Here is a 25,003-nt window from a genome sequence, read left to right on the forward strand (position 1 = left end):
CATTGGTCACATAAGGAGTAGAAACAGCATTGTGTCTTCCAGACATTTTGGACCAGAACTCCCAGCAGCCCCAGTCAGCAAGGGAATCGTAGTCCAAACCATTTGGAGGACACTGGACTGAGGAAGGTTGGAGCAGAATCTTTCCTCCAACATCTACCAGTAAAAACACCTGTCAGCTGCTGAGAGACCACACCCTCCAACATCCCAGTGAGGCAAATCAGAACATGACCTTAATGGAGGCTATGCCTCTCTCATATCTCTTACATTCTCCATGGCTGCCATCTTGTCTCTTGTTTCAACTCTTGATTTTGGCCAGGCCACTGTTATAATGCTCTGCAGAGCCATCTTGTGAAACGGGCCAGCCAGAGAGCTGTCTGTCAGATTCTTTTCATTCCTTCCCTTGCCTTCACTTCTTTCATGGAGGCAGCCATTTCCTTGCTTAACAACAGGGCTTCATTAACCATATTGCTAAGCACACCACAGAGCAGGGACCCAGCCCAATTAGGGCCCCCGCTGCTGTGGTTTAATTATTTAGGGTTCCCCAATGTGAAAAGCATGTTCATTTTGCTCCCAGCACCAGGTTTCTTTCAAATTCCTTGCAGCTGAGAATGCACTGCTGTTCTTTCATCATAAAGCAGGGCAGCATTAAGCATCTCCCCAGCTTGAGGTAAATGTAAACCAACGGTAGCCTGACCGCCATGGCGAGTAGAGGATTCTCTGTCGTGCAAAATACTATTTTGCAGGACAGGGAAGAATACATGGAGCAGAACTTTTTGGGCTTCTGCATGTGATCATATGTGTGATGGACAATGTATACAATTGCCTGGGCTTTTATGAGCAAATGGTGGTAGATGTGAGGCTGCATGTTTCAAGGCAGAAGATGGGATCCAATTGGATTCCATTTGAAGCTCTTGTGCTCACAGCTGGGAGAAGGCCTTAGCTCAATGTTAAAGTACATACTTTGCATGCAAAAGGTCTCAGATTCCATTTCCAGAATATCCCGGTAGGGCAAGGAGCGAAACTCTGGATAGCAGCTGCCATTAAGTGCATGCAGTACTGAGCTAGATTGACCAATGGCCTGTGTTTCTATTGATCCAGTGGAGGTGTCCACTAATGGAGGGGAAGGGAGGAGATTTTTTGCTAAATCCTCCTTACAACTATAGAAAGCATACACACACCCAGCACTGTCTTCCATCCTGTTCTGGAGAGTCCGCCAACTCTCTGAAATGGATTTTTGTGGGTGCTGGGGACTGTAGGAGGGAGGAGGGGTTGCATTGCATCTTCCATTAATGGACATCCCTCCTGAAAAAAACCCTTCTGCAGTTGCAAAATGGATTCCACCCAAAGAGCCTCAGGAAATGACTTGGTAAATTCCTTCCTCTGTGCTTCTTAATCTGTCACTCTCTGACCACATACTTTCTCTGGAAAGTTCATTTCACTCTTTTCATATAACCTCGCATATAAGGGCTGCAGTTGTTCTGCAGTCACTATACATTCTCATGTCAGTGTCCTCGAATGCATGCAAGGTTCAAGTATAGACCTAAGGGTACATCAATCACAGCTACTTATGAGAGATTAATATTCCTGTATACAGTGAATATGCTTTAACCTATTTGCATTCACATACTGGTAAGAGAGATAATTTTCTCGTGCTCTCAGAAGTGCACATTAGTGTATTTCAGAATCCTTAGGCATTCTTTTTTTGAATGAAGTCCCACTTGTTGCCTTATGGGACAGAAACGTGAGCTTATGCAATGAAACGGAACCTTTCTGGACAGGGAAAGTCCAAGAACCTAGGTTGCTTGAGACCTTATCTGAGGTTTTCAGAATTCTGTTGGAGAACCTAGATCCTTCACATCAGGGGTAGAGAACTAGTGGCGTGCAGGTGTTGCTGGACTACAACTCCCATCATCCCTGACCATTGGCCATGATGTCTGGGGCTGATGAGAGTTGAAGTCCAACAACATCCTGAGGGTCTTATAAAACTACAGCTTCTAATTCTTCCTGGAAAGAGGGGAGGACTGATCAGCCAGGTTGAAGTCTATAGTGTGGACTGTGGATATGCCTTTAGACTACAGCAGTGGTTCTGACTTTTTAAACTAGAGCAGCTGAAAATTACTGAAGCTCACCAGTCACAGAATGGTGGTGCAGGGACAGAGCCAGTCTCAAAATGGAAGCAGATGGAGGCAGAGTTTGGCATAATCAGTTGGCAATTGCTGACATCACTTTCTACTGATACCTATTTCTTCTTTGGAAACTGCTAAATTCTTTGACCTAGCGTTTTCCTTGTACCAAGGAGTTCCAGAGTTTAGCTTTTCTCAAACTAAGTACAGACATTTGCTCCTTTACTCAGCATACAAGGAGTTGCTGGTACTGGCATTGACCCACTTAGAAGCCTAGGGCACAGGTAGGGGACGGGGTAGGCCGGTTGGGGGGCATTGAGCAGGCTGTGGCTCTGAGCACTACCTGAAAGTGACCCAAGGCCCAAACTAGCTTTTAATATTGTCTTGTTTCAAGAGACAGTTCCCATTTTAAGGGATCGTCCTTAGTCAGTATCATAAAAACTCTAGTGGGCATTCCAATTAACTATGGGGCACTGGTATTTCAGAGACGCAACATCACAGCTCCAGGTCCCAGGTTTTGACATTTTGCATTGCCAGTGCTGTTAGCTATTCAGCCTTGCCTTTAGCAAGATTCCCTCCCCTTTTCATCTTGATGCTGATCTTCATCTGAAGGAATATATGTATGTTGGGCCCTGGTGTATTGGGAGCCTAGGAAATAAGAGGCTTGATGTTTAAGGGACAGAACATCCCAGAATCAAATGCCCTGGGTTTCATACATGCATACAGCAAAAAAAAAAAAAAAAAAAAAAAACACCTGAGATCATCTGAGATGCCCTCTGCCTTGTCAATCCAGAATAAAGCCCGAGATGGACAAGTAGCAGTTTAATATTTTTCTGCCAATTTGCAATCTCAATCTGTGGCTGCTTCAGCTCCCATTGTTTTGTCTGTGAAAGGCTTCTCTCTTGTGTGATACCAACCGACCAGGGATCACCTCATCAACATAGTGATTGACATCATATACTCAACCAATGCAGCTACATGGCAATATTATGAGGGGGGAAACAAATCCTTCACTGAATTTAGAACCTGAAGCAATCTGGGTTATTCCTCACTTTCTTTTTTAACTGAGACAGTTTGTCTGCTCACTGTCACTGTCAAATTACAACTAAGAGGTTTGTGGCACCTTTAAGACTAACAAATTTATTATGGCATAAGCTTTCTTTGGACCACAGTCCACTACATCAGATACATGAAGCATATTGCAGGTATATAGATTGGGGGAGGTTATAGCACTAAATGTGCTAATGACAGAATGTCTGTGTTGTCATTTTATGAATGACCATTGTTCAAAACATAATTATCACCTTCTATAATTTTCTGAATTTCCTTTCCTTCTGACCTCACAAAGTGCATACTTCTGAACAAGAGATGGGGGGATGTGTTTCTTGGAGAATGTCCATATTGCCTGGAGAATGTACCAAGTGCAGTTGTTGTTGTTTAGTTGTTTAGTCGTGTCCAACTCTTCGTGACCCCATGGACCAGAGCACGCCAGGCACTCCTGTCTTCCACTGCCTCCCGCAGTTTGGTCAGTAGCTTCGAGCTTTGTTCGTAGCTTCGAGAACACTGTCCAACCATCTCGTCCTCTGTCGTCCCCTTCTCCTTGTGCCCTCCATCTTTCACAACATCAGGGTCTTTTCCAGGGAGTCTTCTCTTCTCATGAGGTGGCCAAAGTATTGGAGTCTCAGCTTCAGGATCTGTCCTTCCAGTGAGCACTCAGGGCTGATTTCCTTCAGAATGGATAGGTTTGATCTTCTTGCAGTCCATGGGACTCTTAAGAGTCTCCTCCAGCACCATAATTCAAAAGCATCAATTCTTCGGCGATCAGCCTTCTTTATGGTCCAGCTCTCACTTCCATACATCACTACTGGGAAAACCATAGCTTTGGCATATGCTCATCCCCCCCCCCCCAAGATCTGTTGGAGATTGTGCATATTAGCCTGATAATGTACAAAATTCAACTGAGATGTTCACATCCACCAAAGCCTATTGGGAACTCTGCATAATTTCCAAGTATCTGGAGAATTTGCACAATTTCCTCTTCATGGATAGATTATATACACATTCTCCATGAGGTCTGGTGAATGTGCATAATGGCTGGTTGTTATGCAAATTAAACACTCAACTTATATTCTCCATAACATGTATCTGTGGGAACCCAGATGCATGTTCTTTGTATAGTACACAGAGAAGCCTCCTTAAATTTTCTTCACTAGCTGACTCCAGAGAGTCTCTGCTGCAAAAGCCCTCAGATTGGAAGGTGGATTTTCCACTCAGCTGCTTCTCTCTTTCTGTTTACGCTCTGTTTCTTTGGGTGATCAGGGGATGCTCCTGGCACATTTGTGGCAATGGGAGATTCGCTGCAGTGCTCGAAGCTTCCTCTTCATTCTCTCCCCCTTTTCTCCAACCCACTCATTATCCTAGGATAGAAATAATAGGTAATTAATAACTTCTCGAGAAGCATACATTTCCTGAGCTTAATAATCCTCTTGGTGCTGAGCTTCCACAGAGATGATTGGTCAGTCAGGCATGCGCTGAAGGCATAGCATCCTTAGTGCACCAAGAAGGGTTTTGGAAGGGGGGGGAGCAAAGTATACAGTAGAAAACTTGGTTGGCATGCTTCAGTTCAAAAACTTGGGCATGTCAACAACAACATTTCTTTCCTTCTCCTAGGATGTAGCCACAAAACTAAACTGGAACAAAATATCTGCAGTAAAGTTCATAACTTCTCATAAAGTTTAACTGAATGGCTTCATAAGCAAGACACAGTGGGTCACTGTCAGTTCCTCCACCTCTTTTGGGCCAAAGTATAAAAGGCCCTGTACTACCCAGAAAAGCTCCCCTAGATGGCATAGTGAGGATACAATGGAGGCAGCAAAGTACTTTGTTTTTGGTTGTATTTTGGGTTTTTTGGTTGATTCACCTGGAGTTCTTCTCCACTTGCATTCAAACCATCACCCCACTTGTCTGCTTCCCAGTAGCATGATAGAGCCATGTAGTGGAACAAAATGTATTAGGTGAACTCTGCAGTTCTTGTTGCCTTGCCTTTTGTGTTGCCATTTCTGTGCCTTGTGTTCTTCCTTGAGTCTTCTCACTGTTTCCCCAATGAACCTCCCTCTCCTTGAGAGTGCTGGCGCATGCCCTGCTGACTAGCAACTCTACTAATCATATTCCTGGATTGAGGCAGGTTCCCAATTTCCATGAACTCACCTTCCCAATGAAGCTTTCTTTGACTGTAAGCAAAAGGTTCCATAGGAGTTTGATGAATGACGAATCAAGAAAAAAGTATTAATCGATCAGGCTAAAATGAATGCATGCCTATTTTATATGCAAATTCTGTTCAGCTGAAAGATCCATTGTATGATGTCACACACCATCATTCATATTCCCAGGTAAACAATCAAGGCAGGGTTTTGTTTTTTTTAATATAGATGTTTTCCAGGGAGAGATGAATAGAAATCTGAAAATTAGTCACAAACTGAAAATCTCAAAGGGATTAGCTAGGTGGCTGTTGTTTATAAACTGAAAAAAGCCTTTATTTTCTAGCTTAAAAAATAGATTCTGGTTTATGTGAAAGAGAATGGGCTGGCTCTTTAAGGAACATGGCCTTTATTCATAAAACTATTCATAAATATAGATTATGCCCACCTTGAAACTCAATGGAATTCCCTTCCATCATTTGCATTGTTAATCTAGGCCAAGGATGATGTGCAACCTGTGGCCCACTGTCAAAAGCCCTCTGCAAGCAATTGCTTCACACTTCTGGCAAGAGTGACCTATTCCTCCACTGGCAGCCCATGGGGAAATGGGGGAGGGTAGAAGAAGGTATCAAAAAGACAGAAGGGATAAGGAAAAGTGGATGGCAGCACTAGCAGGCAGTGAGACAGCAGTACTCATTTGACCTCCTGTCACCAGCGTCACTGCAACTTACCAGGAGGAAGAGGGGAAAGGGCAAGTTGGTGGTGAGGTCAGTGCAGTGGAAACATGCCAATGTGTTTGCACCACGCTGACCCCACTGCCATATTGCCATTCTCCCTCCCAGTAAGCCACAGTAATGCCAGGTGATGGGAGGTCATGTAAGCACCATCATTCCACTGACTGCTGCTAGATAGCAGAAAGAGAGAGGGAAATGTGATTAGCAGAGAAAGCAAGAAAATGGTAAATCCATGCACTTATGGTTCTGGCCCAGTGATTGCGGGCTTCAGTTTTGCCCACAATCGGCATGTGACCCCCAAAAACTACTGCAAGTAGATTGTGGTCCTCAATGTGGGGTGGGGGAGATTTGTCTACCCTATTCTTTTTGTTGTTGTTGTTGTTAGAACGTTTATTAATTTTCCAATAAAAGACATCCAATTAACATATCAAATCATAATCCAATAAAAATCGATGGACGAAAGGTTATCTGATTTCTGACATGATTGAGGATTGCAGACCCAGAGATAAAAAATGGAGAGATAAAATTGAGATACGGAAATATGGAAATATTGGTGAGAGGCAGGACTGAGATATGGATATGCTTCAAGGTTCAGACTGTGGGAAATCGTAAAATCAAAATTACAATTCGGAAGATAATTTGACTTTTTTTTTTAGTTGGTTTTGTTTTTTTTACCCCATTCTTGACAATAGAATGGCAGGATATGAGAGCATTTATGAATGACCCTAACAGCGCTTCCTGCATGGAGTGGTAGCCCTGTTTACAATTATCATAGCCAACTACATCATGATAGCTAAGCCAGTGCCATGGGCAGAATGACTCGAGCCTTTGCAGTAGGGTGAGCAGCTGCAAGAGAGGGTCGAGTTTTTGCAGTTGTTTAGAAGAAGGAATTTCATCAGAGGCAGCTTTTTATAGCATTGTGCTACCAGAGTGAAAGAAGCTATAGCTGGGAAAATCTCTCTTCAGTGTACTATTAAAGAGGCAGGAGCCCTGTTTGCTGATTGCATCTAATCATTTTGTGGCACATTTCAAACAGTCTGTCTTTGCCTATAGGTTTCTGCATTTCTGTGTGAATGCTAGCAGGGCAGAGTGTGTGAATTAAGAGAAGTGAGCAGGGATGTTTTTGAGAAGCTCCAGAATATATGCTCTGATGTGAAGCCTGAGTGCATTTAAGATCATTGGAACTATTCTTTGCACCATGAAAAGAGAAGTTGTCAAAAGTGTAAAAATAAATTTAAAAAATACAACAGAGGTGCATATCCTCAGCAGCAGAATCCTCTTCCCTCTCCTTTGTCCATGTTACAGCTGGTTTCAAGGCAACCTTGTAAATAAGGTTGCTTCCAGACAACCTGCTTATGGAGCGTTTGTCCTGATTCATTTGCAGGGAGATCAGACGGCATTGGGTATTGATTGAACATTCATTATGATTTGATTGCCGGGAGATGATGTTGCATCAAACAAATGTTATCCCACACTTTGCAGTGCATTTTCCTATCACTTTCCTTATTGCAAAAAAATATGATTTGGGGATCGTGGGTGGCTTTGTTGCTCAATATCTAAATCAACGTTGATTGCACAACTTGCATTTGCCAGCATGTGATTGAACCCCACCCCAAAACAGCAACCGTCTGAAATTGCTCTGAAACACTGAAAGGCACTAGTCAGCAAAATGTACAGATGAATAAAATACTATCCTGCTGGCAGCTGGAAAAGGAGGGATGGAGAGATTTGTCCTTCCTCCAACAGCCCACTGCCTTTTTTTTAGCTGGATGTGGGGGACTGGCCTTTCCTTTTATCTTTTTGAATTTCTTTTATTGGGGGGGTATTTTTTAAAAATACAATTTAAGTTGATACAGAACAAAACTGGCAGAGCCATTGGGTATGTGCTTCATGTAAATGATTCCAAGTATGGATCCCCAATCCCTGAGTGTTCATTCTCTTTGTGCCACCTGCTGAAGATAGCAGTTTCATATGGGAGGGGCTTTTCCCTCTCTGGTAGCCTGCTTGGTTTCTATACCATGCATAAAGGAGGATCAGAGTCTTTCTCTGCCAGCCTGTACACTCACCAGCATGAAATTCTGACATTTACCCACCTGCCTGCCTTCAGTCCCTTCTCACCTGTGACTGCAAGGCTTGTCCTTAAATACAAGGCTGCATAACATTAAGGTATCTATTGCAGTGTGGTTCTCTTCAGTGTGCAGAATCCCAGATGATGAAAATCAAAACTGAGGTTAGTGTTCTATGCACCAGTCCCACTAAATGAGACTCACTTCCCTTGCTGAGAATAGAGACCCAAACTGTGCTCCTGGGAGATCCCACTGGCTCTCTGTGTCACAGTCTTCAGCAAACCGCACCATTTGCTCCCTTCCATATGCATGGAGTTGATCTAGTTTCTAGTAGATGAGCTTTCTGATCTTGTTATGCCCATGCTGGTCTCCCATCTCTCCTTTTTTCACTCACTTCCTTGCTGCTGCACACTCAAAATATATTTGGTCCTTTTCCAGCTCAGTTTCTTCCCTCTTCATCCATCAGGAACTGTGCCTAATTGGTAGAGAACATCAGAGAGTACTGTGAGAAAGGAATGGCTGTTGAATTTTTCTCCTCCGGAGAGCAATGACAAAGTTTATGATTTAATTTTGCTCTTTCAGAGAGTCTGCAAAGTCTATGCACACGTGCACACACACTTAAATGTATGTACATACATATATGTTACATGCATTCCTAGAAAGCAAAGTCACACATTCAGTTCAGAAAAGCCCTTCAGAAACATGGTTTGGAAACATGGAAGACCACTTATGATGGTTATACACACATCACCAATGAAGAGGAAATGCATCACTGGGGGGAGGGAGGCAGATTAGCACATTCTAATTTATATCTACAGGTGCAAGTTTAGAAAGAATTTTTAAGACTGAAGCAGAAATACATCTCACCATAGTGGGGAAAGTCTAGTGCCCCGGTCCAAGAGCTCTGCTCTCCTTTCCTTTTTATTATTTATTGATATATACTGAAATATATCTATATCCTTAGTGCACAGGGTAAAATTAGACGTGAAAAAGTGAGGAAGAAAAAGAAAGAAAGAAAGAAAGAAAGAAAGAAAGAAAGAAAGAAAGAAAGAAAGAAAGAAAGAACACCCATATGCTCTCCTTTCCTAATGTTTGGTCAAAATGACTTTCTGATGGTGAGAGCTGTTTGACAAGTGTTCACCTAAACATGTAATGTGAGAAGTAGCTTCCAACTCGGCTGCGAGCAGCTGGCAAAAGAGATTCCTCGGTTTCCTTCTGCCTGCTTCTCTCTGGTCTCGGATGTTTCCTGATTACACCTGATGGCGCTTTCCCTCCCCCAGCCTTACATTGGTCATGCAGCAGTGCGTACTGCCACTTGGGAGAGCTGCTTTTCATCTCCAGGCAGGCAGTTCTTCTTTTTTTCCCCTCCCGGTGTGAAATTAACAAGTTGAAGCAAAGGCAGGTCGGAAATCTCCACCCTCCCCCCCCCAAAAAAATGGTCTAATCTCCAGTCAGACGTGACTCCAAGGCAGCTAGTGGTAAAGTGCTTTCAGAAGGCTTGTGTCTCCTTCATTAGGAAAGGTCAAAGCCAATCACCCCAGCGGTAGTTTGAGGAGAGCAAGATACAGGAGTCTTATTAGGGCGATCTGCCACTGGAGCCTTTTTGCTTTCTACAAGAACAGGTAGAAGAATGCAACATCCACAAGCCCATCATGGACTTCTTTTGCTGCCAGTTTCCCATCCTCTGTAGAGGCAGGTGGTTGGTGGCCCTGGAGGGTGCACAAGAAATGAATGCAAATAGGCAACCTTATGATATTTTCTGTGTTCTGAGACTGCACAGATCTCATATGTCAAGAATGAGGAGCCTGGGGCCTTTTGGATGCTGTTAAGCACCAGCTCCCATCAGTCTTAGCCAACACGGTGAGGAAGGATAGTTGTCATCCAATAACCTCTGTAGGGCCACATGTTCTCCATCCTTATCATATAAGAATACGACTTTCATCTGTGATCAATGTGATCAGGAGGGGCATGTGCCCTGCAATAGCTTTTAAAGAATCATATTTATGTTTCTTTGAACTTTTTAAAAATAAATGTCATTGTTTTATGTCTGTGTCCTGATTTACAGAGGACATCCTTTTAATTTGAGAGCAGTGTTGCAGCTGTGCCACTTACTGGAAGAGGGTAGGGGTAGGGGTAGGGGTAGGGTATGGTATGGAGGCAGTGGGGTTAGAATTGTACAGGTTCATCACACCAGCCACTCCTGTGAACTGGGCTAGTTGGACAAAGAGTGTGCATTGAAATGTGGGGAATATTGTGTTAGGGTTGGCTTTTTCTGATTATAAAGCTAGTGCTTCTGTTCCATTTTCTAACGTTCCTTTCATACTGCAATACCAGTTGTGTTACGGAACTGTGGCATGTCATGCGAAGTTTCATTCACACCATTGGGTAATGTCATTGCTCCCCTACTCTTTCTGCACCTGTGTATTTCTGTTCCCCCATCATTAACACACAACAACCTGAAAGAATATATGGGTATACTGCCCCAAATTCCATCACTTTACTCCAGGTTAAAGGAGCTGCAAATGGAATTTTGCTGGAATAATAATAATAATAATAATAAATCTGAAATGAGCACTAAACGTGTACTAATTTCCATTAATTTTCTGGAAGTCCATTTTATGTCATATGAAAGCTCAAATATAATGTGGAAATTAACAGTTTAGGGAAATGTTGGATGGATGTGAATGCAGCCATAGAAAGCTGGCAGGGCGGCTTTCTGCATTTCTAAAATAATAATAATAATAATAATAATAATAATAATAATAATAATAATAATAATAATTTATTGGTACCCCGCCCTTCTGGCTGGGTTTCCCCAGCCACTCTGGGTGGATTCCACAAAGAACTAAAATACACTAAGATGTCACACATTAAAAACTTCCCTGAACAGGGCTGCCTTAAGATGTCTGCTTAGTCCAATCCAGCACAACTCTTCTTAATCTGTTTAAAAGGAGAGGGGCAAGGTCATTATTATGCACTGGAACAACATTAGAAAAGGAAAATTCATTTGGACACTTACAGCACAATGCTTTACATGTCTACTCAGACATAAGTCCTGCTAAGTTCAATATTTTTTGTTCCCAGGTAAATGGATGGAAAACTGCAACCCCACAAACAATACATTGTCCTTCTCTTTGCTTTTGTCTCATATCAGCCTTTGGTCAGGTCAGCAGGGATTTCCCCGACTACATATAGCAAAGATGGCATTTGCTAGCTAGCACATAGTGGGAAAATAAAACTCCTTTTCTCCCCCATGACCATGTGCTAGGAAAGACAGCTCTGTCATTTCATCATGGACCAGAGACTTTAGGATCAGTAAAAAGAAAAACACTAAATGCTTCGCTTCAAGTACTTCGTGCCAAGGCTAAGGATTAACTAACTAACAGCTGGCATTATAAAGGTTAAGACAGATAATATAGGCTAAGAGGTGACTAAAAGTCACAGCCTAAGCTGACCAAGAAGGAATTGCTTTGTGCTTACTCCATTAAGCATTAGTAGTAACATGCATGTTGTTTACGAAGGCTTCCTTACCTGCATCAGTCTGCCTCGCCAGGAACCTGTCACTGTTCAATAGGTACAGGAGGCTGGACTGGATGAGTTGATGACCTTCTCTTCTGTAGATCTCCAAATGGTCCCTCCACCGCCTGCTTTTTTCCTTTCCTTACCAAATGCTATGTCTGTGTTCTGTTGCTTTTGCAGGTGCCTCAGGGAGACTGGAATAATACCTTGACTAGGGACAAGGACAATGAAATCCCATGCCGGCGCATGCGGAGTGGGAGTTATATCAAAGCCATGGGGGACGATGACAGCGAAGACTCGGAAACCAGCCCCAAGCCATCCCCCAAAACTGCAGCACGGAGGCAGAGTTACCTCAAGGCCACTCAACAGTCACTGAGCGAGCAAAGCACCACCCACAGGTACTGCCTTCTTATTTCAGTGCTACCTGGTACTCGGTAAATACCTGCATCTTTGGCATGGCGGTAATGGCTCAGGTGCCTCAAAGACTGACATCTATTGTGGCATTCCTAGATTTCACTGTTCAGTTTGTCAGGCGCATGATGGGTTATTACTGGGTTACAGGCACATGGTGGAGGGTAGAGATTAAACAGTGGGCTCAGAGGGAAAAGAAATACAGAAGGGACAGAGAGGGTGATAATTGCATCATTAATGGCGTTCATTCACAAAAACAGTTGTTGATAGTACAGAAATCCTGGCATTGGTGAGTCAGTTAACATATGTAATGAGTTTGATTAGTTTTTGGCTTTTTATATATATATAAAGGTTTATCACAATTTAATCCAAATCAATGAAATATAGTATGAGCTATATCCATCTTCTTCCTTCTCAAGAATGCTTAAAGGGTTGTAGGGAAGATAGAGACCATATGACCATTTGAAACCGGTGGGTGATAGAATGGCATTGTCACATGAATAGTATTCTGAAGCTGACCTAGAATTGTGACTCCTTTGTTCACAACCCTAAGGACCAAGCTTTTCACATTATATATTGTTCCATTCATGTATTTAGTACCTGATAGTGGGTCCTGCAGAACCTTTGATTAAAGTGCATTTGTACACTTAAGCTAGGGCTGAGATGAGCACCATTTCACAGCTGATTTTCCTGGTCATGGTTAGAAGGATGAGGGTGCAAAAGATGTTGAGGTGGAACTTCCACAAAATTATTAGAACAAGATGTTGAGGTGTGCTTACTCCCTGCTAGGCATAGCTGTCAACTTTTCCCTTTTCTTGCGAGGAATCCTATTTGGAATAAGGGAATTTCCCTTTAAAAAAAGGAAAAGTTGACAGCTATGTTGCTAGGACAGAGGGATTGCAAGACCTCAGACAAAAATAAACAAACTGAGAGCCAGTCTGTAAGTTATATTCACCACATGGGAGGTCCTGGAAATAGCCTCCACGCAGCTGATGATTCCCAGCACAGCTGTAATGTGTAAAATGACATCATAAAAACATAAGAAGAACCTGCTAGATCAAGCCAGATGCCCGTGGAAAGGTGGCAAACAGGACCCAGGCACAAGAGCACTATCCCTTCCTTTGGTTTCCAACAACCAGTATATATAGAATTCTACAAGTTTCCATGCCCTGCAGTCAGCATGGAGACTAGTATAAAAAATATTTTAGACAGCTTTATTGCCCCTCCTATTTCCAATATTTTATTTCACCTGCATCCCTGTGAACATCTCCTTCATGCAAAGTGGCCCTTGACAGTTTCCTGCCCATTGAGGGTTGGACTGGAAAGTGACTTCGACTACACTTTGTTCTCCATGTAGATTAATAGAAGAGAATAATAATAATAATAATAATAATAATAATAATAATAATTCATTATTTCTACCCCGCCCATCTGGCTGGGCTTCCCCAGCCACTCTGGGCAGCTTCCAACAAAGATTAAAAATACATTAAAATGTCACACATTAAAAACTTCCCTGAACAGGGCTGCCTTCAGATCTCTTCTAAAAGTCAGATAGCTGTTTATTTCCTTGACATCTGGTGGAAGGGCATTCCACAGGGCAGGTGCCACTACCAAGAAGTCCCTCTGCCTGGTTCCCTGCAGCTTTGCTTTTCGCAGTGAGAGAACTGCCAGAAGGCCCTCGGCGCTGGACCTCAGTGTCCGGGCAGAACAATGGGGGGTGGAGACTCTCCTTCAGGTATACTGGACCGAGGCCGTTTAGGACTTTAAAGGTCAGCACCAACACTTGAATTGTGCTCGGAAACGTACTGGGAGCCAATGTAGGTCTTTCAGGACTCAGCGGCTGCCCCCAGTCACCAGTCCAGCTGCCGCATTCTGGATTAGTTGTAGTTTCCGGGTCACCTTCAAAGGTAGCCCCACATAGAGCACATTGTAGTAGTCCAAGCAGGAGATAACCAGAGCATGCACCACTCTGGTGAGACAGTCCATGGGCAGGTCTAAAGTCCTACACTTTCCTTCCTACCTTTCTCCTGTCTGTACCCTGCTCATTCACCCCTGATGGGGCAGAGGGGATCTAAGTTCAAAAAGAACCTGCATACGCGAAATGTAGTAGCCAAGGCTCCAAAAGAATTGTTGATAGCTTTAGTAAATGGCCAATAAAGGAAGTCACCTGTCTTGCTAGTTTGTAAAAATGCAAGACCTAGTGCCATCTGCTGGCCACTGAGAAATAAATGTTGCTTCTGTATTTTAAGTACAGTACTGGTTTTGTGAAGCCCAGTTCAAGCTGCCAAGATACCAGCACAAAGAGGATTTAGAACCATGTTGCCCAGGATGTTGTGGCAATGGGTGTTTATAAAATTACAAATACATTAACTAAATTGAGAGAAGTACTTAAGGTTCTATGTACACAGACTGACGGGCTTGGATAGATGCAACTTTGAGGGCATCACCAACTCTGGGAAACAGGGGTGGAGCGCTGGGGGGATCTTTGCACCACAGCGCTGGATATGCTTAAGACGACCCTGCTTCTATCATGTCACTTCATCCAGATTCTGTTTGTGCCATGATTACCAGGCACAAGTTTGAGTGGTTTTTATTTTGTCCCTCCACTTTCCCCGGGAAAAGCCACTGTTTACTGCTGAATTGGAATAAACGGCAGGTGGGTTTTCAGCAGATTCATGTTTGTTCAGATTCAGCGGAAAACAGTGGGTTTTCCAAGGGAAAGTGGCAGGGACTAAAGAAGAACCACTCAGACCCGTGCCTGGAAATCATAGCACCAAGCGAAGTCTGGATGAGCCCTTGCCTCTTTTCCAATCTAAAACATCCCAGATGCTGCAACCTTTCCTCACAGGGTAGTCACTCCATCCCCTTGTTTGTTTTGGTTGCCCTTTCCTAAAACTTTTCCGGCTTTGACTAACGGTACTGTAGGTACAGTGGTGCCCCGCAAGACGAATGCCTCGCAAGACGGAAAACTCGCTAGACGAAAGAGTTTTCCGTTTTGGAGGTGCTTCGCAAGACGATTTTCCTATGGGCTTGCTTCGCAAGACGACAATGTCTTGCGAGTTCCTGCTGGTTTTTTTCCCTCCCCCCCCCCTTTTTCTAAGCCGCTAAGCCGCTTATCATCTGATCCAATAAGCTGATAAGCCGCTAAAAGCCTCTAATAGCGCTAATAGCGCTAATCCGCTAATCCGTCAATGGGCTTGCTTCGCAAGACGAAAAAACCACTAGACGAAGAGAATCACAGAACGGATTCTTTTCGTCTTGCGAGACCCCACTGTATAAAGGTATCAATTCTGTAGGTATCAATTCTAAATTGATAAGGCAACACCTGCATGTATGGAGGTCTGTGTGCACATAAGAGTCCTGCCATTAACAAAAAAGGCAGTAATTCTGGCCATGCAATCCTTTTTTTCCTTTTGGTTCCAAAAGCCTAAGGAGTCAAAAAGCTTCCTTGAAAAGAACAATGGTAAATTGACTGAGTTAGATCTGCCAATGACAGAAGTCACATACAATGTGTTTACAGTTGCAATCCAATGCACAAGGACCTAGGCATAAGCAAAAACCTTTATGTTCACCCTGGCTATTTAAACACTGTAATTTTTTTTTTATCTCTTAAATCTCATATTATTAGTTTAGTCTATGCTTTGACCGTGGCATTCTATTTTTGTCCCATGGGATTATTCTCTCTCTCTCTCTCTCTCTCTCTCTCTCTGTGTGTGTGTGTGTGTGTGCGCGCGTGCGTGCTGATGTTATTTCTTCCAATTTAATAGTTTATTGGATTGCTTGATTTGTGTCATGTATCACCTAGAGGATTGGGCGAATAGGCCAAAACTAAATAAATAAAATACTTCTGAATAAACATGTTTAGCATCACACTAAGAATAATAGGTAAAGGTAAAGGACCCCTGGATGGTTAAGTCCAGTCAAAGTCAACTTTCAGGCCAAGGGAGCCGGCGTTTGTCCACAGACAGCTTTCCAGGTCATGTGGCCAGCATGACTAAACCGCTTCTGGCACAACAGAACACCATGATGGAAGCCAGAGCATACATAAACATAGTTTACCTTCCCACCATAGTGGTTACTTGCACTAGTATGCTTTCGAACTGCTAGGTTGACAGAAGCTGGGACAGAGCAACAGGAGCTCACTCCATCGCGCAGATTCGAACTGCCAACCTTCTGATCGGCAAACCAAGAGGCTCAGTGGTTTTTGACCACAGTACCACATGCGTTTAGGATCACACTAATAATAATAGCGATAATAATGTAAACACTTCAGTCCTAAGCACACCTATTAGTAAACAATTCTCATAAATCGGCCTTGCAAAGACATGGGCCATTGGTCTAGATATCCCAGTATCCCCTTCTCCAGCCTGATGCCTTTGGAATGTTCTGAACTCCTATAATCTCTGACTCTTGGCCTTGCTATAACCCAAAATATCAGGAGGGCACTAGGTTGGGGAATGATGGGCAGTGACTAGCAGCACTCTCCAGAATTTCAGACAGGAGTCTTTCCCACAGCTGCATGGAAAGACTCAGGACAGAAGCTCAGACTGTCTACAATCGGAGTGTGCACTGCACCACCAAGCTACGGCCCTGCCATTATTTGCTCAGCTATTCTAGCAATGACAATGAGTTTTGTTTTAAATGCAGCCTGTTGGAGTCTTGGAGGTGTGCTTAGTAAAATGAGTTTGAGAGAGCAAGAGCTCCCCTGCAGCTTCATTCTTCAGCATGACAAGTACAAGCTATTATGTGATGTGCTCTGGCTGTATGTGGAGCTTGGCTGTCACCCAGTGGCCATTTTGTGCTTCTTCTTCTGCCTAGTTGGTGTGCCTGTTCTTGTAAGCCTTTCCTTGTGACAACTGAGGGCCAAACAAGATGCAGTGTTAAATGTGTATTTAGCAATGACTGGTGGCCATGGGTACTGATGGGTACTGGAGCCAGAGCCAATGGCAGGCAGCACCACCCTCTGACTGGCTGTAAGAAAGAAGGCAGGAAGGTGAAGACTGGGATAGTGCCCCCATTTGCCTTAATGCACCAGCCTCCTTTAAAAAAAAATACCAGTAGCAGCCACTGGCGTTGCAGCAGATGAGAAGGGGGAGATTAACCATTGTCTCTCATGCTGCAGTCCTGATCAAAATTGCCCCTTTGACACTGCTGTTTGCTTCGGAAGAAAATCCCCCCACTGGTTCCATAAGTACATTTTATCCATTGTGTGATTTATTTCCATAACCAAGATTTTAGGTGACAGTAGCACAATACGCACAATATGCGGGTGGCGCTGTGGGTTAAACCACAGAGCCTAGGACTTGCCGATCAGAAGGTCGGCGGTTCGAATCCCTGCGACGGGGTGAGCTCCCGTTCCTCGGTCCCAGCTCCTGCCAACCTAGCAGTTTGAAAGCACGTCAAAGTGCAAGTAGATAAATAGGTACCGCTCCAGCGGGAAGGTAAATGGCATTTCCCATGCGCTGCTCTGGTTCACCAAAAGCAGCTTAGTCATGCTGGCCACATGACCTGGAAGCTGTACACCGGCTCCCTCGGCCAATAAAGCGAGATGAGTGCCGCAACCCCAGAGTCGGTCATGACTGGACCTAATGGTCAGGGGTCCCTTTGCCTTTTATTGTTGTTGTTTAGTCATTTAGTCATGTCCAACTCTTCGTCACCCTATGGACCAGAGCACGCCAGACACTCCTGTCTTCTACTGCCTCCTGCAGTTTGGTCAGACTCGTGCTGGTAGCTTCGAGAACACTGTCCAACCATCTTGTCCTCTGTCATCTCCTTCTCCTTGTGCCCTCAATCTTTCCCAACATCAGGGTCTTTTCCAGGGACCTAGCACAATATGCTGTTGGTACATCCTGGAAGAGATAGCCTTGCTTCTGGTAAATTGGCCATGCAGCTGTTTGTTCCCCTTTAAACATCTGACAGCTTGCTTGTTCTTGCACAAGGGCAGGGCCATGAAAAAAGAGCAGATCTGAGGGGAAGCAAAACTATTAACCAACAACATCCATATGTTGAAAGAGGAGGAGCTGATTACTAATTACAACCTCTAATAGACCTGCACAACTGCATTCTACGTAGTGACTTACTGCCCTGGGAAAGTATAGCATTTTCCCTAGGTACAAAATATTGCACTCTGGGTGCTTGGACACCACAATAACCAAGAAAAAAGAGGGGGGACTATCTGCCTGCAGACTGTCTGCAACAATTGTGTATTTATAGCACCAAAAATGGTCATGCCGGAAGGCCCTAGATGGCTGATTTGGGAGGGTGCCTTCCTAATGTCACATGGCTGAAGTGTATTGATTAATCTTTAAATGCTCTATTTGTTTTTGCTCCCATGTCTTCCAAAACAGCCTAGTGTTAAGTAGAGCAGAGGATGATTTGTGTTAGGCAAGGCTTGAGATGCATTAGTTGGTAACTCTGTCAAATCTGCAGTGTGCAGGGCTCTGGCAATACCTGATTATCACAGATCCACAACTGATTTTGCCTCTCCTGTTGTTCATGTGATCACCATCTCAGACTCTCTGTCCTCATTCCACAGGAGTCTGGACCGCCTTGATTCGGTGGAGATCCTTTTGCCTCCAAAATTCCCAAGCTGGGAGGAAGAATACAACCAGATCGCAGACAACCTTGATGAGTCCAGTTGCATCAACCAGGTAAGAGCCAGCAGTTCACAGCACCAAGGAGGACTAGCCTGAGAGTGGGGAAGGAGCAGTAAGACGGGGGGAGGTGGCTTTATATAAGATCATTTGCTCACATTGCAGCTCAAAACAAATTTTGCATTTCCCACATTGGCTAGAATGTGAAGTCAATCTCTTCTGGTTCTGATTGCTGTAGCACAAATATCTCAGAAGAGGTTCAAAGGCAATATGTGTTGTTTATATTATTATTATTATTATTATTATTATTATTATTATTATTATTATTAATTATTATTATTATTATTATTATTATTATTATTATTATTATTATTATACTGACTCTATCCTCCCCAATAAATACTCAACATTCTGTGGCCACTGAGCATTCTCAGTCCTCATTGGGTAGTTTTGGGGTCCTTCCTTTCCCTTTAGGGTTGCCCCTGCTTCTTCTGCAAACCTTGGTATTTCCCCAAGCTGGCTATTACGTGTGTGTGTGTGTGTGTGTGTGTGTGTGTGTGTGTGTGGATGGTGCTGTTTGGCCTGCATAAGGATTAGCACAGAGAGAATCAGTTCACTACTAGTATATAGGATGCTAAGATGAACCTTGCTGGATCAGAATAAAGTTCCATCTAATCCAGTGTCTAGGATCAGACAATGGACAAGCTGATGCCTCCAGGAAGCCAGCAAGGTATGGAGGTGACAACCTTGCCCTTCTGTTTGCTTGTCCCTTGGCAACTGGCACCTGAAGCTGGAGGCTCCCTGTAGCTAACAGCCACCGATTGACTTAACTTCCTGAATTTGTCCGTGTGGGAACAAAACTAAAGTGGGTGAGGTCAAAGCTGGCAGTGGATGGAGCTACTCCACACTCCCTCACACACTTGCATGAACACTACACCCACATCTCTCTCACACATGCATACATGCCACACATCTTTCTTTTACGCGCTGTGTATATCTCTCACAGATACTCTTGCACAGGAGGATGCAAAGGGCTATCCCACACACTCTTTAGCTGTTCTAGAGTCATTGGCACCAAGGGCTGGATCTTGTGGCATGGTGATTAGCCTTACACTACTTGAACACATGTTGAAAGAGTGACTGAGGCAATTGAGTGAAAAAGAGAGGCCTGCACCTTTCATAGTTGTGTAGAAGGGGGTGGGTCCCAGCAGGTGCTGGGGGGAGCAGGTATCCCTCTTCTGGCCAGCTCTTCAAAGCACAGGAGCCTTGTCTACTTTTGTGTCTGATGTGTGGGGATGGATGTGAAGTCTTTGAAAAGTGGGTTTAGCCGGCTGGTCAAACCTTCACAAGACCAAGAATGACATCAAAATCCTGTGTTCATGTATACTGAGTAAACACATCACCAAGCAGAAGTTATTAATACATTTTGCTGGAAGACCAGCATTGACTCTGTACCACAAGGGATGGATCACATGTGAGATTCAAATACAGGCACAATATTTGCTTTTGTGATATTTGTCTATACCTTCCATTTGTCTGGTGTCTCCCCCTTTATAAAGAAAATACTTTGTGAAGCTGTTTGAGATCCTCAGGAAAGAGGCTATATTATATTTGTCCAATAAGAAACAATCAGCAACCATGTCTTGGATGTTGCAAATCAAGCGCATCAAACTCACTTTGCTAAATTACTACTTCCCTTAATCACTCCTTTAAAAGTAGCAAGCACATTATACTTCTAAGGCTCAGGTAGCAGAAAGGTTTGGGTTTGTTACATTTCTATATCACTACCCAACACACACACACACACACACACACACACACACACACAGACACATCCCCAAAGCAATTTACAGTCAGAGCAAAAACAGGGTAATGAAAATGCACAAGCTATCGAAAGCATAGGGTAGCATTCAATGGTAATCCTATTCATAGTAAACCCACTGAAGTTAACAAACATAACTAATTTATGGTTCATTAATTTCAATGGGTCTACTCTAAGCAGTTGAATACCATCCATAGGCCCACCCTCTCAAACCCTGAGCCAACCCTGATTCACAATTGTAGTAGTGTTTTGTGGGAGGGTTTGTTTGAAATCTGCCAGCATTGTTGAAAGGAGATCACTATGACATGATTCTCTATTGATACAATTGACCACTGAGCCAGTCTACCAGTAATCCATGAGCCCAGCCCTCAAATTTTGCTCATGGTCATGTGCTTTTGCAGTGGTTGAAACGTTGCGAATTTTATTCTTGCTGTGAGGCAATCTGTGAGATTTTATTTCTTCAGGGCTTTCCATAAAGAAGCTGCATCTTAGAGATACTGCTAATGCCTGAAGAGAAAGAAGGAAATACAATTACTCATGAGCCATTTAAACCCAAATTACATGAAAATTGATATGCATATGATAGGAGATAGGCATCTATACAAAATACCAACATTAACCTTTGCCATTTTAAGCAAGCAGGTTCTTAGATTGTCGTTTTAAACCAAATGTTAATTTTTGAATTTTCAAAAGGTTTTCATTTCCTACCATATGCACAAACCTGCTTTCATTTCTGAACAGTTTTATCTCTCTAGCAAGCACTTAGAAATGGCTTATGTGGCCTTTTTTCCGCAACAAGAAAAAATGAGAATGGGTGTATTTTCCTACCCAAATCTGATTAATTCAGCACCATTAAAATTGCAAAGGAACTTCCTTTGTTCTGAATACATTTCTCAATGGCTCAGTTTGGATTATCTTTCCTAGATTTTTTTCCAGCATGAGGGAAACAAGAAGTTCTGGAATCTACTTTATCAATTCCATTTTAATGAAGAGTAACAACCACATGCACCTAGTCTTAAGAGTTCTCAAATTGGACCACACAGCTGTTCCTGCTGAGTCCAGGTGGGATGTACAACCCCATCTAAGGCTCCAACCCTAGGCAAACTTCTTTGGGAATAAGTCCCACTGAACTCAGCAGAAGTTCCTCCAAAGTAAATATACACAGGCTCAGTCCTTTTATTAAGAATTCTGAATCCAAGCTCTTCTACTTAGATTATGCTTTACTAGCATAATCATTCTCCACAGACTTGTAGGTTAACTCTATACAGATGTGAATGGCCAGTAGAATGGAAAGGAAACGAATGAGAGAAATGTAATGTGTTGGCAGCAACCAGTCTGTTGGGGAGTGTGCTCCTTACTGAGACAAATAACTCAGGTGAGGAGCCCTGTTTATCACTAAACAGGGTATCATAGCTATGATAAAGGAGCATCTTGCCTACAATGGGTTCAGGTGTTTTGCTGTTTTTTGACTAGATCTTCATAATGTGGTGGTAAGGGTCTGACAAAGCAATCAATATAATACCTGCTCTATGTATATCCTAGTAGATTAAATTGAAAATACTCGTATCAGTGGTAGCTTGATGAGGACCAGTCCATTGGTGGTGAGAAGAACTAATCAATATACAAACACAGCCATTCTGGGTGTAGGATTGTGCTCATGGTTTTTTAATGATCTTGTTAGAAGAGCATCTAGAATGCTAAGATCTGTAAAGATTCAGATTGGGCAACAGAAACTAAGTACCAATATTGTGGAGCTCTGTACCTCTTTTCCAGTTCCCAGACAATTCCTCTTATTTGGACTTCAAGATTTTGTGTTATTCATGGCAATTGGAGAGTAGGCTTTTGCTGTAAACTGTGAAAGGTTGGCTGATCACCCTTGTATTAAAATTACTTTTTGTCAAAGTGTTCACTGTAACTAGGGGCTGATCATTTTGTCTGTTTTGTTTGTGTTGATTTTTGTTTCACTGTGCTTGGTTAGCTTCCTCATGAGCCTTTGGCTTGGACGTCATGGACCAAAACTGTTACATGGTCACCACTGTCACTCTGTGATTCCTGTAGAGTGCTTCTGTACAGAAGCAGTGAAATCCCCATCCCTCACACTTTAATCTTCTCCAACTCTTTCTTCCAGATGTTTGGACAACCCTCATTTATCCCACAGATATTTACACAAGGAGAGCAGGTACCGTCATCTGACAAATCTTCTACTGCCCCTTACATGCACAAATGAAGTTATTTTATACATCCAGGCCACTGATCCACCTACCTAAGTACTAGCTGCAGTGGCTGACATCAGCTCTCCAAAGTCCCAGGCAGGATTCTCTCCCAGCACTTTAACATGCTCACTGTGTATCAAACTTTCTGAATAGATGTGCTGCCTTTTAGAGACCATTGCACAATATTTGAGGTTGGGCTGCCTGTTGAGAGGAGGTAAGAGAAACTGGGATGAGCTGAGTGAAGTAGCAGAGAGTTTGCATCTTATTCCGAGGTGGATTGGTGGTTGCAGATGTTCCCTGTTGCCCTTCAGTGCTGGAGTGAGGCTCAAGCTAAATCGTCCTGTGACAAGGTCTGACCTGGCTCAAAATCAGTAGCTATGAAGGATACCTTTGGAAATCAGAGAAGGAACCCATCTTAAAGATTTATGCCCTGTATGGAGGGATCAGGAAAAAGGACAACAAATAAACTGGGTTAGGTTAAGAAAACAAGTGGCCCTTACTGCTTCAGTTTAAACTGTTGTTTATTATGCATTGATTCCCTACGAAGGTTTAAATATATGGATATCTTGTTCAACTGGTGTCAGCCACACCAAGGTTAGTGGCGGAAACTGGGCTTAACAAACATGAGAAAGCATCAGCATCATATTGAAAGGGATTTAGGACAAATGCTATGTTGTAACAGCTGGGATAGGATGGAAACATTAGCCCCTGCTATGTTCCTCTGCATAATCTGAGAAGAATCTTTTAGCCTAGAACTGGATGTAAATATGATAGGCTTTGGTGAAATGAATAGAATCAATTCTTCCCAATTATAAACATGACCCAGGAATAGATTATTAGATTTGGGGACATAAGTGGAAGCTTAAGAGTTGCTGAGCATCACAGAGTGATTAATGTCCTTTTGGGTTCTTTCTCCATGAGCTTACCTGGGCATTGTAACATCCTCATTCACAGAAATGCCATGTCCCCATCCTTTGAGGATCTCAAATAACTTTATATCACCATTGAACTAGTCTCACAGCATCCTTGCCCAGCTTGTGATGCACCAAGCTTGAGTACAACCCAGAAGCAATGTATGGTGGTGACCCATCAGAGGCTTGGTGAACCTCCTGGCTCTTCTGCTGCCTGATTGGCAATGCCAAAGCACAGGTACAGACAAGCACCTCACAAACAAGAATGCAGCAGAGCTGGTCACCTGCGTCGCTATCTCAGCTACAAGTTGTGCTTCTTCTGCTTTGAAGTCAAGAGAAAATGGACCTGTGTCAAAAGCCAACAGTACATTATTTAAGGCAGGAATGGGGAACCTATGGCTCTCCAGATTTTGTTGGACAATAACTCCCACTGGCTCCTGCTGGCAGGGCCCAATGGCCAGGGATAGTGGAAACTGTCATCCACCAACATCTAGAGGGCCATATGTTCCCCATTTCTGATTTGAAGAGCAGAGCCTTCAACCACTTCATTCCACATACTCACTTATAAATTCATACATCTTAACAACACAATAAATGCATTCAAGCAAAAAGGGAGGGGAACCCATGAGATCATATCTGGGAAGTTCTTTTGGCAGGAGAATGACCACCTTTGTTCTTGCAGGCGAGAGAACCAGAGCTGAACGACCAATATGAGGGGATGTGCGAATCAGCCTACAGCGAAGCAGAATCGGCCACTGTAGAAGTCCTGGACCTGCCTCTTCCCAGTTACTTTCGCTCCCGGAGCCACAGCTACCTCCGAGCAATCCAGGCAGGCTGCTCCCAAGAGGAGGACACCATCTCGGTGCGGTCTCTCTCTCCACCCCCAGCCAACAGCATCAGTGGCAGTCGGACGCTTCCCAGCAACAGCAGTAAGTCTGACCATACGGGGCTGGAGTGGAGGAGGAGCGGGAACTGGAGGGGGAAGCCAGACATGGCTTGGCTAGAGTGTGATGAACATTGTAAAGAGAGTTTTGAGCACAACATAAATTTCCAGGTCAGTGTTGCTTCAAAGAAGCAGTGACTGGGTTTTTCCATACGCACTGAATGGGGGCTTAGGATCTGGTTTCAATTAACGTAAGGACTTAGAAGTTGACCTATCTATCTATCTGTCTGTCTATCTGTCTATCATCTTTCTAAATCTTATATTCTATTTCTGTATCAGCACAACAGAGAATGATTTGACTCAAAAATCATAGAGTACAATCCAGCCAAAGTTCAGTACAGTGGTACCTCGGGTTAAGTACTTAATTCGTTCCGGAGATCCGTACTTAACCTGAAACTGTTCTTAACCTGAAGCACCACTTTAGCTAACGGGGCCTCCTGCTGCCGCCGCACCGCCGGAGAATGATTTCTG

The 25,003-nt window shown here is 43.4% G+C and overlaps 3 protein-coding genes across 5 annotated transcripts in view; 2 read left to right on the forward strand and 1 right to left on the reverse strand.

The window, feature by feature from the left end:
• Positions 1-25,003, forward strand: part of LOC310709079 (tigger transposable element-derived protein 1-like) — an 877,074-nt gene that overhangs the window by 581,672 nt on the left and 270,399 nt on the right. The window lies entirely within an intron of this gene.
• TGIF2 (TGFB induced factor homeobox 2) overlaps positions 1-25,003 on the reverse strand; it is a 353,736-nt gene that overhangs the window by 239,794 nt on the left and 88,939 nt on the right. The gene's annotated exons all lie outside the window — the stretch shown is intronic.
• DLGAP4 (DLG associated protein 4) overlaps positions 1-25,003 on the forward strand; it is a 317,667-nt gene that overhangs the window by 226,008 nt on the left and 66,656 nt on the right. For all 3 annotated transcript variants that reach the window (XM_083507990.1, XM_083507983.1, XM_083507991.1), the window contains 4 exons: positions 11,820-12,037; positions 18,586-18,700; positions 22,594-22,644; positions 24,272-24,518. In XM_083507990.1, the coding sequence (XP_083364116.1) occupies positions 11,820-12,037; positions 18,586-18,700; positions 22,594-22,644; positions 24,272-24,518 (631 nt within the window). The remainder of the gene's footprint in view (positions 1-11,819; positions 12,038-18,585; positions 18,701-22,593; positions 22,645-24,271; positions 24,519-25,003) is intronic.

The sequence above is a fragment of the Podarcis liolepis genome (assembly GCF_965112155.1).
Source record: "Podarcis liolepis genome assembly, chromosome: 6".
Taxonomy (NCBI): domain Eukaryota; kingdom Metazoa; phylum Chordata; class Lepidosauria; order Squamata; family Lacertidae; genus Podarcis; species Podarcis liolepis.